This window comes from Salvia miltiorrhiza, chromosome 4, assembly GCF_028751815.1.
Source record: "Salvia miltiorrhiza cultivar Shanhuang (shh) chromosome 4, IMPLAD_Smil_shh, whole genome shotgun sequence".
In the NCBI taxonomy this organism is placed as follows: Eukaryota; Viridiplantae; Streptophyta; class Magnoliopsida; order Lamiales; family Lamiaceae; genus Salvia; species Salvia miltiorrhiza.
Genome location: NC_080390.1, coordinates 26,629,540 through 26,655,498, shown reverse-complemented (window position 1 = coordinate 26,655,498; position 25,959 = coordinate 26,629,540). Strand labels below are relative to the sequence as shown.

General features: G+C 38.5%; 2 protein-coding genes across 3 annotated transcripts; one reads left to right on the top strand and one right to left on the bottom strand.

The window, feature by feature from the left end:
- The first annotated feature begins 2,766 nt into the window (after positions 1 to 2,766).
- On the top strand, positions 2,767 to 15,299 carry LOC131020029 (UTP--glucose-1-phosphate uridylyltransferase 3, chloroplastic). Of its 2 annotated transcripts, none has more exons than XM_057948656.1 (17): positions 2,767 to 3,659; positions 5,270 to 5,459; positions 5,545 to 5,694; positions 5,831 to 5,992; positions 6,088 to 6,260; positions 6,330 to 6,396; positions 6,964 to 7,130; positions 8,038 to 8,196; positions 9,021 to 9,112; positions 9,200 to 9,294; positions 9,697 to 9,774; positions 12,596 to 12,691; positions 12,933 to 13,007; positions 13,081 to 13,169; positions 13,276 to 13,438; positions 14,043 to 14,103; positions 14,906 to 15,299. In XM_057948656.1, exons 1-17 carry the CDS (start codon positions 2,986 to 2,988, stop codon positions 15,016 to 15,018), a joined length of 2,604 nt encoding a protein of 867 aa, XP_057804639.1. In that variant the 5' UTR covers positions 2,767 to 2,985; the 3' UTR covers positions 15,019 to 15,299. The 2 variants fall into 2 exon arrangements, with proteins under 2 accessions (XP_057804639.1, XP_057804638.1); XM_057948655.1 differs by having other exon boundaries at positions 9,021 to 9,124.
- A 505-nt stretch (positions 15,300 to 15,804) lies between these two features.
- On the bottom strand, positions 15,805 to 18,111 carry LOC131020030 (U-box domain-containing protein 1-like). The gene has a single exon (XM_057948657.1). It carries the CDS (start codon positions 17,988 to 17,990, stop codon positions 15,939 to 15,941), a length of 2,052 nt encoding a protein of 683 aa, XP_057804640.1. The 5' UTR covers positions 17,991 to 18,111; the 3' UTR covers positions 15,805 to 15,938.
- Between the last annotated feature and the right edge of the window lie 7,848 nt (positions 18,112 to 25,959).

The window sequence follows — 25,959 nt, the reverse complement described above, 5'->3', positions numbered from 1 at the left end:
TCCAGCTATGATGAGAGATCACTTAATTAATCAATCACTCTCGTTAGAGCAGCAACGATCGTAGATTAGTAAATTATCTATCTCCGTTAGGTCTCAAGAAAATCTACTAACTCCCAATAGCTCCTAAAAATAGCTCCCTATGATCCACCTATCTCCGCTAGGTCTCAAGGTTAAAATCATATCATACATTCCTGAATCCGCTAAACAGTTATCTCCGCTAGGTCTCAAACCGAATAGCTAAACATGCGAACTATTGATCAGATAATTCACAAGAAATTAAGCACCAGGAATTATGAATCATAAACTGGAAGGCACAAAGGTATTAACAAATAAATCACATAAATTCAATCAACTATTTACAAACCCTAGAATCAGCTAAAGGAAACTAGCCAGACATGCTAAAATAAAACATAAACTTAATTAAATAGACTGCAATTATAAAAACTAAATTGTATAAAAACCGAATGAAAAACGATTGTAGCGACTTGAATCTTCAATCTTGTGGAAATCCAATCCAAGCAGTAAAAACTGGAAAGAAATAAATTCTAAAGCTATGAAATTGAAAAATAAAAGTTGGGAACTGAAAAAGGAAAACTCGGAACCCTAAATAGGTCAAAAGAAGACCTATTTATAGTACCAGGGTAAAATACAGAGTTTGAGCTCGAAAAGGACTTGAAAAACGCATAAAAACGCAGAAACCCGGACTCACGACGGTCGCACGGCGGGCAGGCGGCGATCGCCGGATCCTTCTTTAAATTTCTTCATGACGCGGCGGGCGCCCGACGGTCGCCGCTCGAACGCCAGCCACGCCGATTTCTCGGCGGGCTGCACGGCGGGCGCCGGCTGCTGCTGAAATTTCCTTCTTCGGGCGGCGATCGCCGCCCGGTCGCCGCGGGGTCGCCGCTGTTTCGCTGCTGCGCGCGATTTTCTTGTTTTGGTCATAACTTTCTCGTCCGAACTCCGATTTATAATCCGTTTGCGCTCACGAACTCGTATCGAGACAGTCTACAACTTCTATTTCAGATAAGTTTTCCAAATTCGAACTGAATAAACCTGAAATTTCCTTCAAAGTTCGAGTAAGAATCATGTTTTTAAAGATAAAGCAAATTAAGCACAAAACAATCATCCAACACTCAATTTCCTATAAAATTGACATCATATGAACATTAAAACCATAGAAACATGAGTGTTATCATGCGCTACGAACGCCTCATTGATCGGCGGCTGTCTCTGAGCATCTAAAGCAGCCTGAGCATCCAACAGCTGTTTCATTTGTTCTTGCAGTAGCCATATAATCCAACTCAGCTTGCTTCTTCTAATTCTTGAGATTGCGACAGGTAGCGTTAATTTCAGGATCAAAATCTAAGAGTGGAAGACCCTGAGATCTTGTATTCACGCGCAACCTACAAAAATCACCAACTTCAAATCAGAACCAAAAATATATAAATAAAAAATGTTCGAATTTCTGTATAGTCCTATCAGAAATAGTAAAGAAACTTCTAATTAGTCCCCGACAACGGCACCAAAAAGTTGATCACTATTTTTATAGCAACAAAAACTACAACTAACATAGTGTAATTGTAGCAAATAAACAGTATCCACAGGGATTGAAACAACGGAATAACTTTATTTATTTCCTAAACAAACTATCACAGTAGACAGACAAACATAAAATGAAGAAGATTTAACTAAAACTAAACTCAACTAGCAGCAAATAAAATTTTAAGAGGAAAATTCAAATAATGAAAACGACTGATCCTATGGTAGTAAATTCATTAACTAAATTCACATAATCAATCTATTAATCATATTAACCAGTTTAATCCAGTTATGATGAGAGATCACTTAATTAATTAATTCCTCTCGCTAGAGCAGCAACGATCGTAGATTAGTAAATTCTCTATCTCCGCTAGCTCTCAACAAAAGCTAGTAACTCCCAAAAGCACATGGTTGATTGCAGGATGTCAACGCCGAGAAGCAGCAACGCCCCTACCTCTCAAGCCTCGGTGGGTATCCGACGGGTAATAGGTGTCAGGCATCCGCGGGTCGCGGGTATGGGTGGCAAACTTTTGGATTCTTTCTTGTCATATTTAGGGATGAAAGTCCTCTTTAATTTATTTTTTCAGTTTAGTTTGATGTGTAACGTAGACCTATGTCATATTAACAATTTTTTAGTGTATAATCTCCATAATTTATAAATATATTAAAAAATAATTTCTACGTTTTTTTTATATATATAAAATATAACACCAGATGATATCCGTCAAAATTCGACGAGTTACACACTAGTTTTAGTGGAACATCCCAAAACAAAAAACGAGCCAATTTAAGTGGTACAAAGGACGTAAAATTTAAAGTTTAGTGGCAGCTAACTGAGGGGGCTAATAAACAGTTAATTTATTTTATGCATTGATTTTAAATTTTACATAGATCATAACATTGGTTTTTTTACAAAGTTACTATTGAAATTAATTTGAGCTTTGAAACTTTTTTAATATAATATAGATATTATATATATGAGATCCAGATTGAAATGCCCAGAACACAAACATTACAATGTTGATAATTTTATCTGGGCAAGTTTAATGATCTCCTAGAATTAATGAAAGTAGAAGTCGAACACAAGTTAAAAAGAAACGGTGAAAATATGGCCAGCCAATCAGAATCAATAACATGCGATCAGGATTTCTTGCACAGCCCAACCGACTCACGTCACAGTTCCCCCCTCTACAATTCGTGCAGTGTATGCTTCAGTAGCATTGGACGTTCGAGTTTGTTAACGCAAAAATCAGTTAAACGTACATGTCTAGACTGCACACTGCATCAAAAGCACAGTAGATTACCCCTTTCGAAAAGCTCAGCATATGCTTCCCGCATCTTCGGCTTATCCGCGCTAAACATTCCCACATCGTTTTCCCCTACAAAAAATACACTCACTCACACACACAGTCGAATACAAACTCTCTCTCTTTCCCTCTCTCTACAATGGCGCGAACCAATTATTCGGTTCTGCGCCACAATAATCCTCTCTTCGCCTTCAATTCAAGGCCATCTAATTCCTTGTTCTTCTCCAAGTATTTCTCTCGCCAATCCAACTACTTTTTATCTTCTTCAATTTTCTCCTCGCCGAATCAGTTGCATTTACTCACGCAGTCCCCGAGCTCATGTGCTTCAATCACGCGAGTTTCCACCGCGCCGGTGGAGTACGCACCGCCGCCGGACCTTAGTTTTTATAAGGAAATTGCGAGGCTGAAGGGGCTCAGGGAGGCCTTATCTGGCTGCCGGACCTTGACGGAGAAGTTGAGGACGATCGACTCTGATTCTAGGGTAAAGTCTTTTCTCAAATCGTGGAGGAATCAGTTTGCAGGGGTGAATTTGAGTGATTATGAATTGTTTATGCTGAAATGTGTTGCGGCGGCGGGGCAAGAGCACGTGCTGGGTGAGTTTGGGAGGGAGTTGGAGAGCGGAGAGCTTGAATTGAGAATGAGTTCTCTCAAAAGCGCGCTTTATGCGTTGGCGGAGACGATTGAGAATTGGGATGGGAATGGCGGGGCTAGAAGCCGAGCTCTTTATGAAGAAGATAGGGCGGCGTTGTGGTCTCTGCTGAAGATGCTCGGAGAAGTTGAGCAGTTCTATAATTGTATTGGTGGAATAATCGGGTTAGTGCTTGTGATCATTTTATTTGGAAGCTTTGATAACTTTTAATTTGCAACTTTTCTGGTTAGTTATTTGCTATCCATGCTTCTTTGAAACTCTGCATTTCTCACTGAGAGATTGGATGAACAAATATGGTTTAATAAAAAGAGGATTATAGCTTTTGGTGGATTGAGATAATGGCAGCTCAGCAAGAGGCTAATCATGTATATCAAGAACGTTTTTTTTTTTTGGCTTCTTACAAGTCAGTATGGAAATCTGGTTATACTTGTGCTTTTTTCAGATTCTATTTGCTGATGATAGGAACCGGGAGTAGTTCAAATAAAAACTTCTTAATGTAAGAACTGTGAGAACTCTTGCACTGACTGAACCTATAAAGTAATTGCGCTGAACTCTACACTCAGCAAATATCTAGAATACTTATAGGAGCTCAGTGCAGTTACTTTATAGGTTTAGTGCAGAAGTTCTTCTTACAATAAGAAGTTTTTATTTGAACCACACTCCATAGGAACCAGCTTACATAATGTTAGTCTTAATTGTTTTTATTGCATTGCTGGCCATAGACAATGGAGAGATGTGGTTACAACTTAGGAATTTAGAACTAACATTGGTGAAGGAGGCTTCCTGGTGCATTGTTTTTAAAATGGGTAGCCATGGTTCTTATCAATATTTAGGCTATTCGGAATAGATATTGTAGGAAACTCTTGTGCTCCTAAGGAAAAGTTGACATCAGTTATTGAAGTTAATTCATACTTCTTACGGTTTCAGAAATGTTTTTGGTCATTGGACTTGCGAGTTTCATTATTTTCACATTGCTTATGTTCACATATAGCTTGTTTGAACGCATTGATTATTCTGAAGCAGCAAAAACTTGTTCTACTCACACTCTTTTATGAAGGTTGTTTTACAATGCTTTCTGCTTAATTTCTATTTTTTTTAGAGCTCATGCTTAATTTCTATTTTACAATGGAGGGAACTGCTCTCCAGTACCTTTCTTCTACAAAGGTTACTTTTTGGTATTTTCTATTAAAGTTCAATAAAAAGCTTTCACTCTCTTTACTAATGTCCTTAAAAATTTATTATCTATTGTTAGCACTTCATAAAAGCTGACATCAGTTACTAAATGGATCTATAATTCATATAGATATAGTTACCAGCATTTTTCTTTTCCCTGTCACTGGCTTGTGGTTTTCACTTGGTTCTCATTGCTTATGTTTACTTTTTGCTTGTTTGAATGCATTGGTTCTATAGCAGAAAAAAAGAAAATACTCGCACTCTTCTAAGAAGGTTTTTTTTAGCAATCTGCTCTTCTCAGTCTCTTGTAAGAAGGTTGCATTTCAGTATTTTTTATTATGTCCTTTGTACTTTTGATTTATTTATTGTAAGCACTTCATGAATCTTAATGTACGAAATTTGAACTTGAGAGGATATAAATAGGACTTTGTTTCAAGATTTTTGGTTTCTCCACTGTTTTATTAAAGGCCATTACATCCTATGGATCGAACAAGGAATAAATGTTCCTAGTTTGCCAACTTTTAACTTTGATGATTTAAGAAAATGCCATATCAAATTTACTCATGTAGATGTTAGTCCTAAGCACGTGTTTCCATTTTAGATATCAGATTTCAGTGTTAGAGCTGCTTGCTCAATCTACTCAGGAAGGGCATACGCCGCATACCACCCATTGGAATGGACAGACAGCTAAGTCATTGAGATGTCAATTTGTGGAAATTCATCCTCCCTCTGTTCTTGATCTGTCTGAAGACACTGAATATGCATCTCAAGCCGCTTTTTGGGGTATTCAGGTTAGTTCATTATCAATTTTATTTTACCCTGGGGATAAATTTCTGGAAATTTTTCTTTGGTTTTACATTGTTAACCCATTTTCAGGGTTTGCCTGACCTGGGAGAAATTTATCCTCTAGGAGGGTCGGCCGACAGGCTCGGCCTGGTAGACCCTGAAACTGGTGAATGTCTTCCTGCTGCAATGCTTCCTTACTGTGGGAGAACGTTATTGGAAGGCCTTATAAGAGATCTTCAGGTATGAAGGATCAATTATTCAACCAGAGATAGTTCTGTTTTTGTTGTTGAAAAAAAAGATGTTTGTGAAAAACAATGGTCCTGAGGGATAAAAAACATTTCAGTTGTGATTTAATTGGAGATTTCTATTCTGCAAGGCTAGAGAGTTCTTGTACTTCAAGTTGTATGAGAAACAATGCATCACTCCTGTTGCAATTATGACAAGCTCTGCGAAAAACAACCATGAACACATTACTCATCTATGTGAAAGGCTTGGATGGTTTGGACGGGGAAGATCGAATTTTCAACTTTTTGAACAGGTTTTAATTTTGTGCTAACATATCTCTGATATTCATACTTATCAAATCAATTTATTTATTAGTGGCAAGGTTATGTAATTAGTTATCAATTGTAGCCACTTGTTCCCACTATTGCTGCTGAAGATGGCCATTGGATTGCCAAAAGACCTCTTGAGCCCGTATGTAAACCTGGAGGTCATGGTGTGATATGGAAATTGGCCCATGATAAAGGGATTTTTAAATGGTTTCGGAGTCACGCAAGGAAAGGAGCTACTGTTAGACAAATCAGGTCGGTTTCATTCTTCTAATTTTTCTTTTATTTTGAAATTGGATAATGTACTAATATTGGGATTTACAGTAATGTTGTAGCTGCCACGGATATAACTCTATTGGCTTTGGCTGGAATTGGTTTGCACCATGGAAAGGCAAGAACTTGATTTCTACCTATTGTCTACTTCATGAGTCTCTTAAATGTAGTTTGAATTATGTGAAGGTTTGTCGTGTACAGGGGGTTTGGTGAGCAACGGAAACATAAAAGAGTGTCATATACCTTTACTTAGACTGAGAAAGAAGTCATAAAATATGCACCTCAGTTATGGATTTTATTAATCTTATTACTCTTTTAATGATTTTTCTAAGGACTCTGTCTTTCATACTTAGGGGTGGATGCGAATCACTAATGCTCCCTAGCTATATGATGAGTTGCTGTTTACTTTCTGATGCTGCTAGTTTTGTTGCTAGATTTTTATTAGTTAGATCACAGCTTAATAATCATAGTCATATAGTCTGTAACAAAGATGTTGATTGCGATCTTCCACCATTGAATGATGGGGTACACTTCTAGGGTTGGATTTTCATTGTACAACACATGTTGCACAGATCTTTAAACTTCTCTTTTTGTGTGTATGTGATCAAATTTATTGATAGCAAAGCTAGGAAGAAGCTGGATACCCTTTACAGCTCAGCTTTAAGATGAATTTCTATCTTTCCAGAAATTAGGATTTGCCTCATGTAAACGCAATCCTGGGGCAACAGAAGGCATCAATGTTCTACTTGAGAAGAAGAACTTAGATGATAAATGGGCATATGGTTTCTCATGTATTGAATACACCGAGTTCGAAAAATTTGGAATCACTGTTGATTCCCATTCTCCAAACAGGTACTTCATCTCCTTTGTCATGCTATTTCATATACTGTTATTTCAACCACCTTATGCTTTCTCATGATATATATTTAAAGCTGTACTTTTATCAATTTTGCCTCTGGAGGTAATTTGTATGGCTTTTAATGCCTCAGATTAATCAATCCAGATAATCTGTTTCAGTTAGCATTCTATCTCTTATTTCAGTACCACCAATACAAGAGTTACAATGTGAGAGGAATGTCGATTATAGCAGACAATATGAATTGCTAATAAATAGGTGTTACACCATATAGACCAGGGCTATGGCTGTATCCTGAATATTTATTATCAATTGCCACATAGATATAGGCATTAGGTTGAAGGTGCCGTTTTATGGGTGGATACTCTCTGTCTTCATCTCTCTCGCTCTCTGGGATACAGAGATAGATATCCATGTGTGCATATACATTTTCTATTTGTTTTTGCGTTCAGTTGGTCTTAGGAGTCATTGTTTAAAGGATCAACTGGTAATGAACTGTTTGATATTTACCATCAGTAGGATAAAAGGCCACACACATGCACATCCACATCCATAAGCCTATATTGCTTCATGTATTATGGCGGTGTCCTGGGAACATTTCTTATGAACTAGATAGTTTCAAAAGCCTATGACCGTCAAAAGCCTCCTGTGGATTAGATTATATGTAGCAAAAGTCTTCTCTTTCGATCCAATTCCTAAGTACAATTCTTTTCCTTAAGGAAATGCTTTGCTGCTTATTAATTATCTAGTTACTTTGCATGAAACTCATTTCTGCAATAATGAATTCAAGAAATATTTTCACTCAGTAGCCATTATCTTTCATGCTTGCTTATGTTTAAATGCCATGCCTTCCATATTTTTCTTGAACAGAATTCTAACTTGCATTGTCTTCCTTGTGTGAAGTTTACAGGCAGAGTTCCCTGCCAATACAAATATCCTTTACGTGGATTTAGCTTCTGCAGAGCTTATTGGATCAAGTACAGATGAGAGCAGTTTGCCGGGGATGGTGCTTAATATTAAAAAATCAATCACATATATGGATCAATTTGGAATTAAACACTGGTAAAGCTTATGGCTTGGAAATCTTTGCTTAAGTTAACACTACTTATGCTTTAATCTACACCTTGACATGGCTGTCAATCCAACATTTATTAAAATATTATCTCAGTAACTTTCCGCTAAGATTGTGATTTAACCTGGGATCTTATTAGTAAAACACTGAATGTTATGGAGAAAAGTCTGAAAATGAATGGGGCACTGAAGTGATTTTGTTCCCTAATATTTCACGTTGAAAAAATTGAATAATTTCTTATGCTTTACATATAGATCCTCGGAAAAAAATATGTTACTCCTCTTTGTTTAAGTAATAGATCTGCACAAAATTTATTCAGAAATATCCGTTTGTTCCTGCACTTTATACATGAATGGTAAATGAAACGTTGAAAAAGGTCAACTATATGAGAATTTCAAGCAGAGAAAAAAATCATGAAGTTGATTACGGTCAGGTAAACTGCCATAGTAAAACGTGAAACTGGATGACAACATTTTGGTCTAGTTCAGCCTAAAAGCTGCTAGAAGATGTACACAACATATACATTCTTATATCAAAATGTTGCAAGATCGTCTATCAACTAGGTTTTCATTTCTAATAGACTTTTCTCATTTTATCTTTTGTTAATTAAAATTTGACAATGTCTGTGGTTCATGATGGGCAATTCACTTGTCTGGGAATAAGTTTTTAACAATTTAAACGGCCAACAATTCTGAAGTACTCTGGAAAGTAGTTATAGGTTCTAGCTTCATATCACATATGATTTGTGGGATTTTACTGTCTTTTGATATTTATTTTGATAATTCACTGTTCTTCATTTTTTGATTTGTGGCAGTGTTCCTGGAGGCCGTCTGGAATGTACAATGCAAAATATCGCTGATCATTTCAGCAACAGATATTCTTCACGATGTTATAAAGGTGTTGAAGGTCTGGACGTAGGTATGACACACTGCAAGCTCTTTATGATTTTCTGTATGAATTTTTGTGCTGACTGCGAAAAATTATTATTTTCAGATGATCTAGATACCTTTATTGTGTACAACGAAAGAAGAAAGGTCACATCTTCTGCCAAGAAGAAAAGGCGCCATGCTGACAAGTCTCTGCACCAGGTCCAATTGATTAACTTTTTGATACTTATCCTTTTGCAGATAGGCATAGATAGAGCATTGTTCTACTGATAGATTTCCCTTTTATCACAAACCTGGTCATGCTTGCTTGTTGTTACTAAAAGTTTTATGGCCCCTAAGAGTAAGAATACTTTCTCTTAATAGTTTGTTATGCTCCTGTCTTACTACGTCTTCTTCTCGAATGTAATGAGGTATATACTTCAGGATATGCATATATGTGTGTGTTTTGTATAGAACTCATATTTGTGCACTTATGCCTCTACCAAAAATTCAAATGAGCTCATTTGTCAAAAAATTCTGCTTAGTGAGTTGTTATGATGAATTTATTTATTTGTCTTTTCATGATATGCTTAAAAGCGCTCTTACATTGACTTTTCATATCAGACTCCAGATGGTGCACTGTTGGACATGATGCGCAATGCTTATGATTTACTTTCTCGGTGTGGAGTAACAATTCCAGAGGTAAATTTAGCATGAAATAAGTATCTGTTCAATTTATCAAACCACCATGATAAATATATCATCTATTGATCAGCACCTATATTTACACAAGAGTCCAAACTAAACTAGAAATGCACAATCTTGCTCTACAAGATATACCATATATATAGTCTATTTCTAACACTCCGCCTCAAGCAGGAGCATAAATATTAATCATGCCTAGCTTGTTACAATATAATCAAGCCTAACTCCATTGAGAGCTAGTGAAGATTTCTCCCAATTGGTCTTCAGTTCTCATATATCCAGTATAAATCAATCCCCGTTTAATCTTCTCATAAACAAAGTGACAATCAATCTCAATATGCTTGGTTCGCTCATGAAAGACTAAATTAGATGCAATTTGAAGTGCAACCTGATTATCACACCACAACTTAGCTGGTATTGAAACTGCCAAACCCACTCCATTTAGAAACTGACGTACAGACATGATCTCACACACAGATGTAGCCATAGAAACTGCCAAACCCACTTCATTTAGAAACTGACGTACATACTACGAAATACGTACTTGAGCCTGAAACCACTTTATGTTTCTTGCTTTTCCATGAAATCATATTCCCTCCAAAGAACACACAGAATCCCGAAGTAGATCTATCTTCTTTTGACCCTGCCCGATCATAATATGAAAACCATTCAATCTTATCACGACTATAGTCACCATGCGAAATTCCACTTCCAAGCGCTCTGTTCAAATAGCACAAAATTTGCTCCACTGCCTTTTTTAGTGGTTAAAAGTTGGTGACGACATACACTGACTCACCTCACTATCTCAGGATATGTGTCACCCTTAAATAATTCAACTTCCCAACCAATCTTCTATATCTCTCGGGATCATCATGTAACACACCATCTTTAGTAAAGTGTAAATTGGGAACCATTGAAGTGCCGCACGGTTTAGCGCCCACTTTCCTGTCTCAAAAAGTAAATCAAGCACATATTTTCTTTGAGATAAGAATATTGCTTTCTTCTCATGACCTCGACTCCTAAAAAGTACTTAAGCTCCCCCAAGTCTTTGGGTATTGAACTGACTAGGGAGAAAGGCTTCCAAAGAAGCAATGCCTTGAGAATCGCTACCAATAATCACAATATCATCCACATACACAACCAACGAAATAATACCACATTCAACCGTTTGCAGGAAACCGAATCATAGGACTTACTCTGTTTCATACCAAACTTTTCATCAGCATGAGCAAACATGCCAAACCATGCACAGGGACTTTATTTCAAACCATACAAGATTTATGAAGATAACATACCTTCTTAGACTCCCCCTAAGCAACAAAACAGGGTGGTTGCTCCATATAGACATCCTCATCGAGTTGGTGAAAGGGCCAGTGATGACAGGCCACCAGCGAAATAAAAAGCTGGATAGAGGTGAGTTTGGCCATAAGTGAAAATGTCTCACAATAATCAGGTGAAAATGTCTCACAATAATCAACACCATAAGTCTGAGCATAACCTTTAGCAACAAAGCGAGCTTTCAAATGATCAGTGGAGCCATCAGGATTGACCTTGATCGTAAACACCCATTTACAACCAATGGGTCGTTTACCTGTAGGAAGGTCTACCAAAACCCAAGTGCGATTAGCATACAAAGCATTCATCTCCTCAATCATGGTTTTGCGCCATCAAGGATGAGCCCAAGCTTCACGAACAATTTTAGGAATAGAATCGAGGGAAGCAATAAAAGCACAAGAGTAAGGGGACATATGATTATAGGAAACAAAAGCAAAAGTGGGATATGTACATGAGCATTTACCTTTATGAAGAGCAATGGGCTGATCATCACTTGTGGTTGGATTCGATGACGAAGGTATTGGCTCATCAAGACATGAGGTTGGCGCATCTGGAGCTGAAGCAACATCGGGAACTGAATGTGTCGGACTTACGAGAATATGTCTGTGTCGGAGGTTGTCGGAGGAACAACAAGAGAAGGGACAACAGGAGGGAAGATGGTGTATATAAGAAAATCATCATCCTTCCCCTCACTAGTAGAAGGAGAAGAGGCATGAGAAAAAGATTCATGTTCCCAAAAGACGACAGAAAATATTTGTTAGGACTAGGACTGTAACATTGATATACCGCTTTTGTACTCGTGAATAGCTTAAAAATATGCATTTTAATGATTTGGAATCCAATTTTGTGACCAGAGGTCGAACATCCCAAACAAAACAAGTAAGCTCAATGGCGAACAAAGAACGAGAGGGAAAGAGAACATGAATGGGAGATTGACCACCTAGAACATAACAAGGCATGTGATTGATGAGAAAGAAGGGATACTGCTGGGTAAGGAAGCAGAAAATGGCACAGATACTTTCACTCGTGCGTGGGACCCACCCTTACCGATTCTGGCGACCAGAATTCCGACGAAGGTTGGTCTGGTGGAGATGCACCTCCCTGGCTGGACGGTGATGTTCTGATTCGAAATGGGTGATTGCCCATTTTTTCACCCAAAAACCTTGACTTTCAAATTCTAAAATCCTAATTTCAATTTCTAAATTTCAAACCCTAGATTTGAACGTGGCTCTGATACCATGTTAAACCGAAGGTAGAAATATGATGGGGAAAATTCACTCTATATCATCTATTGATCAAAGCACTTATACATACACAAGATTCCAAACTAAACTAGGAAAGCACAATCTTGCTCTACAAGATATACCATATATATATAAGACACCATATCATCCCACATTACTTTGTATGCTTGAGAATTTTAATAAGAGTACTTTTTGAAGCTTCAATCTATATATTTATATTCTATTACCTGTTTTTGCAGGTAGAAGATAATGAAATGTATGTTGACTGTGGACCACCATATCTCATCCTTCTTCATCCTGCTCTTGGGCCCCTTTGGGAAGTCATCAGGCAAAAGGTTCTTGATTCCTGTCAACATTTCTGTTATGCTATTACAACTTTTAGCTTCTTGCAGAATGCTATGCCCCTGAATAGAAGTTTCTCAGGATTAGTTGGCGAAGAAACCAGATTTCTAATCGTCCTCCTTTTCTGATATAACTGTTGTGTATTTATGCATGTATTTATTTTGTCGTCTTTTCCTCTCGAGCATATTTGGAATCAGAGAATTGAACCGCTATGTTCTGTCTTCTTTTTGCCAGTTTGTGGGTGGTTCCATAGCCAAGGGTTCTGAGTTGCAAATCGAGGTTGCTGAGTTTCTATGGAGAAATGTTCAGGTTGTAAACTTGCTAGCATATCCTAGCTGCTTCATTAGTTTACCCTTTTACTGATATCTCTCACTTAATACAGCTTAATGGAAGTTTGGTCATTTTGGCTGAAAATATTGTGGGCTCAACTGCCAGTGAAATAGGTGAAGCTCTATTACAGTATGGAAGGAGGTATTGTTATGCCAAGCTGTAATGAACTATGGAGATGAATACCGTGGAGTATGCGCTCCTTGAATAAAGGTTTCAGATTTACTAAGCTGATGTTTCATTAATGCAGGTGTGCTAGGTGCAAGCTAGAGAATATAAAAGTTCTGAATGGTGGAATAAATTGGAATTCAGGAGATAACTCATACTGGAAGCATGATATGCAGCGGTTTGAGGCCTTAAAGGTGATACTGCATGGAAATGCTGAATTCGAAGCAAGGGATGTTGTAATACAGGTGAGTTTGGCAGTTCTATTTCTAATATTTGACATAGGTACCTTATCCTTCTCTTAGAAGCAATTTTATATGTATTACACAAATGCATTTGACATTCTAGATCCTAGAACAATATCATTGTTAGAAGAAAAGAATCTTACTTTCTGAATTACTGTTTGGTGCCTCAGAAGTTAGATCAGAATTATCTAATGATTTTTGGGTAAGGGCGAACTAGAGGATCATTAAGGACCCATGTGGTTGGTGGAGATCTGCATGACTCAAATATCGAATGGACCAACACATTTTCTATTTTTGGGAGGAGGATGAGAAATTGGAATGCACTTTTGTAATAAGAAGTGGCATGCCAAGGGGAGAAGAGCTTCTTGAATTCCTCTCTATTGTAGATTCTCATCTAAGTGGTCTTAATCTCTATGTATAACAACAGTCTGCCAAATAATAGTATTAGTCTTCTGACTTAAAGTGCTTTTCACTTCTGATCCGGAACAAGGTCAGCTAAGGCAGGGTTTTCAGACATATTACCATGACTAAGTTTTTGTGTATTCCCTCCAGAAAATTTTTAGCATGTATAGATTCATAGAATCTCAACTTTTCTTATCTTATGCAGGGGAATTATACTTTTGATGTCCCAGATGGCCACAGAATGCAGATTACCCCAGGAGTTACAGGTTGGTGTTGGATATACCTGCTGTACATGGCTTCTATTTTTGCAAGCCTTCATAAATCAATGGTTTAGAATCCATTTTTCAACTAGGGCAAAAATCACTTGCGGTGATTTGGATGGACCGCAGGAACTTTTTTGCTTTTTACATGTGAGACTGTTTATGAGAGACAATGAACCACTAATCTGCTGATTCTCATCCATGATAAAGTTTGCAGTACCCTGTTTTTGCAGTTAGTTAATTTCTTTCTTGCAGGAAGGATGTATGGTATTGTATAGTAATCTCAACTTGCTTGTGGTGCTGCATTAGATATCACTATTACTTTTTGAAATCAACTGGAACTAACATAATGTGATATTAGGTATCAGTAGAGGCCTTATTATTCATGCTAAATCTGCATAGTTCAATTCGTAATAAATTTTGTACATTTTTCCTTTGAACTCTTTCTCCCAATGTTGCTGTTTACATATCTTTATCAAGTATGATAGAGACTCTTAAGTTTGAACTTATGGGATGCATGCATGGAAACCTACGGTACTATGTTCGTACTTCTAAAATGATGAGGCACGTGTTGGTGTTTGGAATGATACAGCCATGATATACTAAGTGAAGTCAGAAAGAAAGTAACTATGAGCTAAGAGAATTCATTCAATACACACTCACATACATACGTTTTATGGTATATTGAGTGTTTGGATTATATGGATGTCTGTATATGCTGAACATGTTACAATCTGCCTATCTGCTGAATCATTTTGCATGTTAAACACATTACTAATTGTAGGATTTCATTTAAAATATAATTCAGGTTTAGATATTCAGTTGAAGCCTATTGAGGCGGAGTTGATGGACAGTGGAACTTGGTTTTGGAACTATGAAACAAGGGGAAGACACATTGAATTAGAATTGATAGAGTTATAAGCTTAACCTTCCACATCTTGCAGCATGTGAATAATTGTTCACTGGTAAATGCAATGGTTTCCTGTAGATGGTCCACCTCGCTGCTCGGTTGAACACAAGTTGAACCTGTTTGAGAATCATGCCCTTTTGTAATAATGTATGGTGACAGTTCCTGATGTAATTCATATGTAAATTCTTGTAAAGAACAAGGTTTAACTAATATAGTTGTTTTTGTTTCTCTCAGATATCCCTCAGAACAAATGTATTCCAGATCCTTGTTTATATATATATTGTATTTGCTAGTTTTGACTCTTCACTGTTACTAGAGAAGTTTCATATTTAAGATTGTCACTGTAACCTAATTTTGCAACATTATGAGGTTTCTTCTCTGTCTGTAGATTTTCTGGGTTTCCACAGTAAATTTGTGTACTTATTTTTCGTATTTACTGTTTTATTGTCATCGAATTATAACATATACTGGTACCGAGAGGATTGACGTGCATCATCTTCTGAATCCCAGTCAAATTTACTGCTTCATTTCTTAAAGAAACAAGATAGTTACAAAACCTAATATACTTTGTCTCGTGCTCTTAGTTGTACTATTCTTCTTTCTCTGAGTATATTTGATTCAAGTCTTCCCAGCAGCAATTGGAGTGTCTGAGGTAAGGTTTTCCACTTGTCAAGTTCCTCTCTTTACAAGTCTTTATCTTTTAATCTAATTTTGGTTATTTATTTTTTAATCATGCAGATGAGTTGGGCTTCTTTGACAATGACATATATGTTTGCATCCCATCTCTTGCATTGAATAACAAAGCAAAGTGTTGCTTATGTAATATAAATCATCTGTTTGTTGGTGTTGTTTACACATTTACAGAAGACATTGATCAATGTGGTATAACCAGGCAAAGGGACAAAGAAGTAGAAGAACAAACTGAAGCTTTTTAACATCCAGCATGAATTGGGATTTGAGAGCAGCATCTGTTGAGTATTCTAAGCAGAGCATCAGCTTTTCGTCGAGCTTTTAACGAGCCATCAGCTGTCAATCTCTGAAGAGAAGGAATGCTGAATGGATTCATCAATAGTCTTGGTGCAACTTCCTCTCCCCCATCTTTGCAGAGTCCGAGAAGAAGGGTAATCGCGTTCTCCTTCCCCTTGGAAGATCCGAATCTCAAAAGATCGATAAGAAGGGGTACAAGATCACGGCTCCTCCTTATCTCTTCCAGTCCTTGAGCACATCCCAAAAGGAGGGCAAGCACTGCTAAGGCATCATCAGTGATACCCGCCTTATCATCTGTCAGCAGGTCAATAAGCAATGGGACTGCGCCCGAGAGTATTACCTTGCCTCTGTTAGCATTGAAAAGTGCAAGGTTGAAGAGTGCTGTAGCAGCATCACGTTTTCCTGCTGTTGTTCCTTCACCTAGGAGCCGCACCAGTGCTGGAATAGCTCGCGGGTGAGCACCGATAATTGCTTTATGCTCACCTATTATTGACAGGCTGAAGATTGTTGCTGCTGCGTTCTCTCTCGCCTCCATTGTATTTCCTGATTGCAGGACTTCCACTATGCTGCCAATTGCTCCGGCAGCCATGATGAGCATCTTGTTGTTCTCATGTATCGAGAGGTTGAGCAATGCTGTCACTGCATTTTCCTGGATTCTCGAATCAGGTGAACCTAGAAGAGTGACCAGAAATGGAATAGCTCCTGCCTCTGCAATTATACTGCGGTTATCCATTCCAGTTTTTGCAAGCAGCCGGAGCTCATAAGCTGCCTGCCTTTGGATATCTCGTGATCCCGTTGCTAGCTTCCCTACCAGAAATTCGGCCATCATCTTTACAGCATCTGCAGCAGCTTTAGTCACAGAGATATGATCAACAGCAGCCTCACAAGAAGATCTTCTCTTGCTACCACTTCTTTCCACCTCCGAAGACGATGTGGTTGGGATCATGTTCTCTTGGCACCATTGCTGGATCAAGCTTCTCAATGCATAGTTCGGTATGAGGGCCATGTGGATCAGCCTCTGCCCGCTCTTCGGGCACGTGTGGTGACCCGAATTTATCCACTGTGCTATCGAGCTCCGGTCATAGGTATGCCCCGATGCTACGATCACAGGATCATTCATCAAGTCCAGTGAGATCGGGCAGCGGAACTCATCAGGTACGCTCACTGCCACACAGCTAGAAAATGACTGATCTTGGCGATTGCTTGTGGGCACCTTTCGCTTCTTCAGATCTTCGTGAGTTGTGGAGTTCTCTTCCACACTGAAAACTGCAGTTCTTGATATTGATATCAAGGATATGAGACTGTTAATATTAGAAACCACTACAAGCCCACCTGTGCCTGCTTGCTTCTCTGCTTCTGCCTCAAGCTTCGAAATCTCTTCTTCAACCTGTGCTGGGCTATTTAGACCAATGCTGCTCAAACTGTCTCTGACTCTTATGAGATCAACAAAGCCCTTGCTCTCTTGATTCCTCACGCTGTTTATGACCGCGGTTCGGATGAGCTCATCCCTTGTCTGAGCCTCGATATGGTCCACATACAGCTGAGCTCTCCTTGCCTGCTTGTGGAGGAGCTCAACCTGCTCCTTGGTATCTGCCGTCAAATCGAGCAAGCTCAGAGGCAGGATATCAAGTGCCCTGCCCATCTCCTTCACCAATGTGTAGAACTGATTTGAGACGCTTTCAGTTTGCATGAGATTCCACAAGAGGCTGCCTTGTACGGAGCTCTCGATCAGAATCTTCACCCTTCGAATAACGGAGTAGAGCTCGGTGAGGCACAACATTGAAGATGGTGGGAGTGGCTGCTTCTGCACTTGTTCTTGGATCTCCTCGAACAACGAGGACAGTAACCTTATCCTTCTCATCATCGTTGAGATGTTCTTCCTCTGCAGGAGAGGAGCCTTCTCCACCGACGCGACTTCATCGGAGACAAGGATCAGTGATTCCAGCAGCGTTGCTGCTGGAAGAAACCCTGAGGAGACCATCAGAGGAGGTTCCATGGCTGTTGTGTTCGTCGGTGTACGTTTCTTTTTGCATGACTTTTGCTTTCTTTGGGGGAATATTGTAACTCGAATAAATCTTTATTTATCTCAATACAATAAAATATTATGACAGACTGTTGATCTTTTGTGCTTGTAGTCTGTGTAGATGACAAAAGATGGGAGATGGGAGAGGGACGTCCCAATTCTTGGACTGCTGCCATTTGGAGGGCATACCGGCCTGCAGGTTAGTCTTAATCTTATTATCTACTATGCATATATATTATTGGGGCGTTTGTGATTGAAAATTGATTAAATAATCTACTCAACTTTGGAGTGATAAATAATCATTCAAATAGTGCGGACCCAATTATTCATCACGAGTCGAATGATACAATCAGTCAAACCAAATGCCTTCTATATATATATGGTATCCCTAGCATTCGAACCTTTTGACGTTAGTGCCCTAATGTTTGCCAAATTAATGATCCTTAATAATTCTACCTTACTAGTAAAGAAAGTCAACTCTATTTTCTTGAGGCATCATTTCCGACTAAAGTCAGTGAAATCGATCGGAATTCTGTTGACTTGAGCTACAAAATCATCAAACCAATTTTCCCGTCAGACATCGATCCATAGTGTCAAATTGATGTCGGATCGAGAAATTGATTTGGAGGTTTTGTAGTTCAAGTTAAGAAGATTTATTCATGCTCTCAATTCCAGTTATTCATAATCGGATCGGTTAAAATTGATGCTAAAAACATGATTTTTAATTTGTAAACTCGCATACATTAATTGGGGTACAATTGAGAAAAAGTTCGAAATAATGAAATATAAAATGATATTTTTCATATATATCGTATAAAGGATTGATTGTAGCTTAAATAAAGACACGTTTGATCTCACATGAATATATAAATGTAAGTAGAGAAGCTTGTTGCATAGTTTATTGAATTAGTCTGATTTGTTGAATACTGACTCTGACTGCACGCTTGGACTTTTGCTATATGTAGTGCAGTGCTCAAATCTTCCTTCTCCCTTTAAGAAACCCCAACTTGATGCAGTTGGTTTGAGATTGATGTAAAGTTTTATTTGTTTTGTTTTGTTTTGTTTTGTTTTCAACAAAAGAATTTATGTTCATTTACACTTGTGAGAAAAATGGATTTGCTATTTTTGGATCAAACCTTCAAAACAATAAGAATTTGTACTGATTGAAGCACTTCACTATTTCACTATGAAACTTGAAAAGATTGTGATACAAATTGGAATTCAACTACAGAGAAAAATTAAACATGGGAGTTTCATCATGTTGCCGTTGACGTATTATAATGGATTATTGGTGTTAAAATACACCAATTTTGAATGAATTTTAATTTTTTAACATGAACTTTAAAAAGTATTAAAAAAAGGGTAAATGTCACTTTATGTCTCATCGTTTGGTTGAATTATCGATTATGTCCCAATTTTTTGATAATATCTAATTGGTACCCAACCTATCAATATTTTTTTAATTGTGTCCCGTAAAAATTTTCCGGCGCATGGTAGTTGACGTGGAACACCGGAGATAGATTACGTGGACTTATTAATCCACTTGGAATTGCCAGATTTATTATATTTTAATAAAAAAATTAACATAATCCACATCACCCTCCCCTCTCTTCCTACCCATCCATTAGGGTTTCTGATCTCTCAAACGGCGCCAGTGGTCCGATTGGGAGAATGTGATCCACTCCGTACCGGCGCAGAGCTTTGACTGAGGGAGAGAGGCCATGAGGGAGAAGAATCTGGTGGAGGTGGTGATGAGTATGTAAGTCTTTATGTTGATCTTATCTTCACATGAAATAATCTGAAGATGTTGATAGATTTTAAAAGCTCTATGATAAAAGAATTTGAGATGACTGATCTGGGAGAGTTGCATCATTTTTTCTTGGGATTAATGTTCAACAATCAATGTCGGGAATTTTTATTTCTCAAGAAAAGTATGCAACCGAGATCCTAAAGAAATTCAATATGGAGCATTCTAATCTTGTATCGACTCCTTGCATTACTGGATTGAAGCTCAGCAAAAATGGTGAAGGAAAACTCGTGAATACCACCATGTTTCGAAGATTGGTAGGAAACTTAATGTATTTGACTGCCAAAAGACCTGATATTATCTTTGTTATAACCTTGATTAGTAGGTTCATAGAAAAGCCTTATTCTAATCATTGGGAGGCAGCAAAAAGAATTTTGAGGTATGTCAAAGGAACAATTTTGTCATGGCATTTTTTATGAAGCACAAGTTCCTATCAAATTTGTTGGGTATTCTGATAGTGATCTTGGTAGAAGCATTGGTGTAAAAAAAACATCGGATTTTGGTTATTTCTACCACCGAAGCAAAGTACATCGCAGCTTCTTTAGCTGGATATCAATCTTTATGGATCAGAGGTATTCTAGAGAGTTTGAATTGCAAGTAGCCTGGTCCGACAACTCTTTTTGTGATAATAGCTATGATATATCTGTCTCCAAAGACCCTGTTTTGCATGGAAAAACGAAGCACATTCGGCTTCGTTTTCATTTCTTAAGGGAACTTGTTAATGAAGGTGAAATCAACATCAAGTATTGTCCAAGTCAAGAGCAATTCAAAAAATATTTTCACTAAACCTCTTGGAGGACCATCTTTTGCAAGAAACTAAAGTCATAGGTTACACGGATGAATATGAATCATCTACCTAATATTGAATGTAATTTATGAGTTTTTTATTTACTCTTAGATGCTTCATATGCCTAGGTTATTAGTACAAATAAGAGTTTATGGTGCAAGTCTATGCAACTCACTCCAAAAATAATACAATCATTTTTTTCTCCAAAATATTCTGTCTTTATATTTCTACAACTATGTTGCAATGAAATCAATGTCATGCACTAGATAATAGCAAACTCAGATAAAATGATCGTTGGGAAATGATCTCCAACAAGTGGGAGATGATGAAGAAGAAGAGCACTAATTAAAGAAGTAAAATTCCTTAAGATGCCGACAATAATTTTTTATTTTTTTTAATGTTACAATCAAAGAAACTCACACTCTAAGCTCCTAGGGTGACTCGAACCCCCGACCTATTGGTTGAAGGAGAAGCGTTTTACCAATAGACTGCACTTCATCGTCAAGATGCCGACAATAATTATTGATAAAAAAAGGAGAAAATCATAAGGTTGTCCAGATTTACCAAAATTATTGAGATTGCAGAAGATAATTACAGAGATTTGCGGCTTTGTATTCAACTGAAGCATTTGATGAGAGGAGGTGGTACAACAATTTGATTTGTTGGGTGGGTTTTGAAAAATTATGTGCTTCAAAACTACCAGAGGCAGAGAGAGAGGTTGGAATTTAAAAAATAAAAAACCAAAAATAAAAGGGTTACTTGTCCGTAAATTCACTAAGTTTCAAAATTTTATGATGTTTCCTACGATATTTCAATTTTGCAAATTAATCCACCACCTGAACATTCGTTCTTAATATTCCTACGGTGACAAATTACATGGCAATCACTTATGACGTGCTAATTACATGACAATCACTTATGACATATCAATTAAAGAAAGAAAAATAAAAATCTTTTAGAAATATGTAACTCATCATCTTTTCTCTTTACTCTCTTAATCTCCTCCGCCACAACACCTCCTCCATCGCCACCTCGTAGCCAACAACCGCAACCACAACACAAATTATGACCTGACCTGTGTATCTAATTCTCTACAACTAATCCTCCCAATTCCTCGTCGAGCCCCAACCTACAAATCTATGCAACTAATCATCCCAATTACTCGTCAAGCCCCGACCTACAAATCTTGTCATATGCATCTAATTCCATCCATATTCATAATTCCTTCCCCACAAAACAAATTGAATTTCGAATCGAGTTTTGCATTGAACATGTGCAGTGCATCGCTGAGAATAGAGAAAGGATCGGCGGCGGCGGACCCTGTGCGCGGTGGTGGAAGAACGACGACGAAAGTGCTTGAACGGCTGGTGCTCGCGATTCGAGTGGTGGAGGCGCGACACTAGACGACGGGTGTCAGCCTCGTCGATTTTCAAAGGCGCCCGCGGCAGTGGTTTCAAGTGGCGGCGACTTCAGGGCTACTCTAACAAATTTAGAGTTCTTGTGTGTGTACTTCATGAATGAAACAGACGTCGTATCATTTCTCTTGTTGGTCGGTCTCGCCGCGCTGGATATTCCAATGCCCATCTCAGCTTTAAATTGGGGTAAATATGTCAACGTGGAGTTTCGGTGGTGGATTTATTAGCAAAATTAAAATATTGTGGGAAACATCAGAAAATTTTGAAATTTTGTGAATTTACATGTAATTAACCCAAAATAAAAACACCAATTAGAATGAGGGGTTAAGCGAACCCACAACCTATTCATTTAAGGGCTATTAGCATCAAAATACATAACCTTTGAGCATTTTCTCATTTTTCCCACCAACTTTCAAAGTTGTAAAATAATACACCAACTTTGAGATTTGTCTCAAATTTCCCATTTCCAAGTCTTGAATATTTAAAACTAACCCCCTTTAAATGACTATTTATAGATTTACCCCAAAAATCATAGAAAATTTTTTTTAAACCCACGCTCGCCTAAAATGGTATCAGAGCGAGTTTTTATTGAGGAATTATATTATATTTAATTTATTTTATGAATAACCTATGTGGGAGGAGACTCCATAAAAATTTATATGGATCCGGACGAGTGTCCGAGATGTCTTGTATACAGGATTTCTCTCCAATCTTTGGAGAGAGACAACAGTCGCCTATTAGGCGAATTACGATGGTATTGGCGATCCCTCATGATCAACATTACCGAGGACGAGGAAACCGTTCGTGAGATTATTACGAACATCCAGGGGTATCTTGATGCCCTATTAGAGAATGCCGAGGCAAGATCGGCAAATCGACCAGCCAGAGACAACCTCCATCAACAATATCATATTTGATGGAACCAAAAGACAAGGCGGGAGTAGCTTATCCAAGCTACCACAAGATCGAGCCTAGCTCTTCCGACAACATCAACTTGCGGGAGATTCAAAAAACGGTGGAATATTATGGCGTCAAGTTGTATGAACTACCGATGGAGATGAGCCGGATATCTATCAAACAAGAGGAAATCTTAATCCTCTTGCAAGATATCAAGAAGAAGGTGGAGGACATCGAACGGCGAAAACCATGTTCCGAAAAAATTCGAAATAAATGGTCCAAAGACCCGACGTATCCACTACCACTTGATGCAGCACCCAAGGAGTTGCAGCCGGAGGATATAATTCGACTCGTGAAAGGGAAAACAACATGAATAACCTTGATCGAATCGAATTAGAAGATCTACAAGAGTTAGCAGAATCTTTTGCTAACCTCAATATGGTTGATCTAAAGATGAACCAAGAAGGAGAGATGCCCAAAGCTGAGCATCAACAAGCGGGGTATGGGGCTCAAGAAGATTCGAGCCGATACTAACGAACCAGACGACGACGGCCTCAAATGCGGGATACTCCTGTAGGAAAGGCCACACTTGAACCAATCCATCCATACGGATTGATTCTCAACCTCGATGAAGCCAGTTTTAAAGATTGGGAAGGACTCATCGACGAATGGGCTTCAGCAATGAAGATCGTGATTGCGACGATAGACTATGACAAAGAAGAATTTGTCAAAATCTTTGAGGCAAGTTTTGCTGGCATGGCAAAACAATACTGGGATAAAGCGAAAACCAAGGAGAAGAATGAGCTGTTTACTAAAACATCAGTTTCAGAAATCCTTGAGGTGGCCACCCAACAGATTAAAATCCATTTTCTTGGAATGGGTTTTTTCGAAGGATCAGCAGAGGAGAAGCGCAAAAAATATCGACATGCACTTTATAATCTACGATTGGTGGTGCTAGACCCAAAAGCTCTCGATGAATTTCTGCGCCTGTACACCCTATATGTCCATATGGGGGTAGTTGATGATCAAACCGCCAATGACCTCTTTTTCACAAAGTTTCCAAATCTATGGAGGGAGATGCTCATCAACGAGTACGTATCACCATGAGATTATCCTCTTGATAGTGCATCAAGAAGGATGTCATATGTCCACAGGAAGCTGTCAGAATGGTGTCAAAAGGCAGCAGACCAGAGGAATCTCAAGAAATTGAGAAGACTCAACAAAAGATCTCCATTGATGTGCGACAACATCGATCTTCCAACAGAAATTGGAGCTGAGTTGTTGTATCAATGGAGGAGCAGAAAGAAACATAGGTACCAACCCTATGAAAAGAGATCAAAAAGGAGTTCTTGGAAGCCAAAAACTATGTGGACCAGACAGAAAGCACGCTCCTACAAATCAGGCCAACGGAGCGGACCATCAAGGAGCCGGTTTTCATCCCAAAAACGAATCCCGGCAAGAAAAACTTTCAGGCGTACCCAAACCAAAACAAATGAAAGTTTCAAAGATTGCAACTGCTGGACTTGCGGTGCAAAGGGGCATATTTCAACAAATTGCCCAGATAACGAGAAAAGAGGGATAAGAAAGTTCGAATCCACGCCGGATATCGAAGACGCCCTCTATCACCAGGAATTGATACTCGTGTATCAATTCGAAGATATATCCTCTGACGAGAGTATATACGAACAAGAAGAAATCTTTAGCTCTGAAGATTCGGATGGACCAATGGATCAACCGGAGACGAGTCAGACTAAAGAAGAGCACGAGGTCTATCACACCCAGAAGGAGGATCAGAATGGATTTACTAGCCATTTTCTGATTCCACAAGAGGAGGTGGTGAAAAAGCTCGTGAAAAAACTCAAGAAGGAAACCGATGAGGTACAAACATACAAAGGGTTTTCTAATGGGCGATTGAATCAAGTTTTACACAGCTTGAGCCCATTTAAAAGGAGGCACCATGTTTATTTCGGCGTTACCGGTCGAGAGTTGACGCTTCCAATTGAGATTACAAGCAATCAGGTGGAGATCCAGCTTGTTCCAGCCGAAAATATACGACGAGATCTCCAGAGAATGAAACCAGAAGTCGCTAGTACGATGAAATGGATTCATATTGGAGCAATTCAGTTGGTAATCAAATATGCTATCTTTCCCGGGACAGACCAACCAATTGATGTTGCACTCCGCGACAAGAGGTTAAGGGATGCCAAAGAAGCAGTTCTTGGAGCTTTTTCGGGCAATCTCTATGCCAAGAAGATTATAACCGAATTCTACCCTCAAATCGCTTATAATCTACAGGATTCATCCTTTAGTCGAGCCCTGACACTCTATCAGGACTACAAAAGGAAGAAGCTTATGACAAAGGGAAATAGGCCATACTCGCTGACTTATCAAGTCTCGTATGCCTTATCAAATTCCCATCACACGGAGTTATTTCTGGGAAAAGAATTTATTGAAATTCCAGAAATATTTAAAGAAGTAGCCAAGGCAGTCAATCCAAACCGAGTGGAGATTCCCCAGATCAGGGAAATCGACATCGATGTAGGAGACAAGCAGGTGCTGAGCCATGAACAGAGTCTTAGATTGGGAGCACCAAGGCTATCATTCCAAGGAGATAGGCTAACTTCAAGGCCTTTAGCAAGAAGTTTCTCTCATTCCTATGAGAGAAGGGCAATACAAGAAGTACCAGCTCCAGACATGAGGGTGAAACTCAAATGTCCAGAAGGATGGAGAAGGGTTTCCACAAGAATTGATACAACCGAAAGGAAAAATCAATTTCCTTGTAATACGTTGTATTATTTGGCAAATCCAGAAAGCAACCGATATATCAGAACACTGGAGGTCGGAGGCTTTGAAATCCAAGTCGAAGGCCAAGCCGGACAAGAAGCTGATGTCCTGATTCTAGGACGCAATTTCCTTGACCAATATCAACCATGGTCATGGAAAGCAAATGGAATGGAAATCACAATCGGCGGAAGAAGATTGATGATCCAATGACAAGTCCATTCTCGATATACATCTCTGTAGGGATGTTATACG

Coding starts and splice junctions, on each gene's coding strand:
- LOC131020029 (XM_057948655.1), top strand. CDS start 2,986: ATGGCGCGAACCAATTATTCGGTTCTGCGCCACAATAATCCTCTCTTC. Junction 7,131..8,037: donor GATTCCCATTCTCCAAACAG/GTACTTCATCTC, acceptor CCTTGTGTGAAG/TTTACAGGCAGAGTTCCCTG. Junction 8,197..9,020: donor CAATTTGGAATTAAACACTG/GTAAAGCTTATG, acceptor GATTTGTGGCAG/TGTTCCTGGAGGCCGTCTGG.
- LOC131020030 (XM_057948657.1), bottom strand. CDS start 17,990: ATGGAACCTCCTCTGATGGTCTCCTCAGGGTTTCTTCCAGCAGCAACG.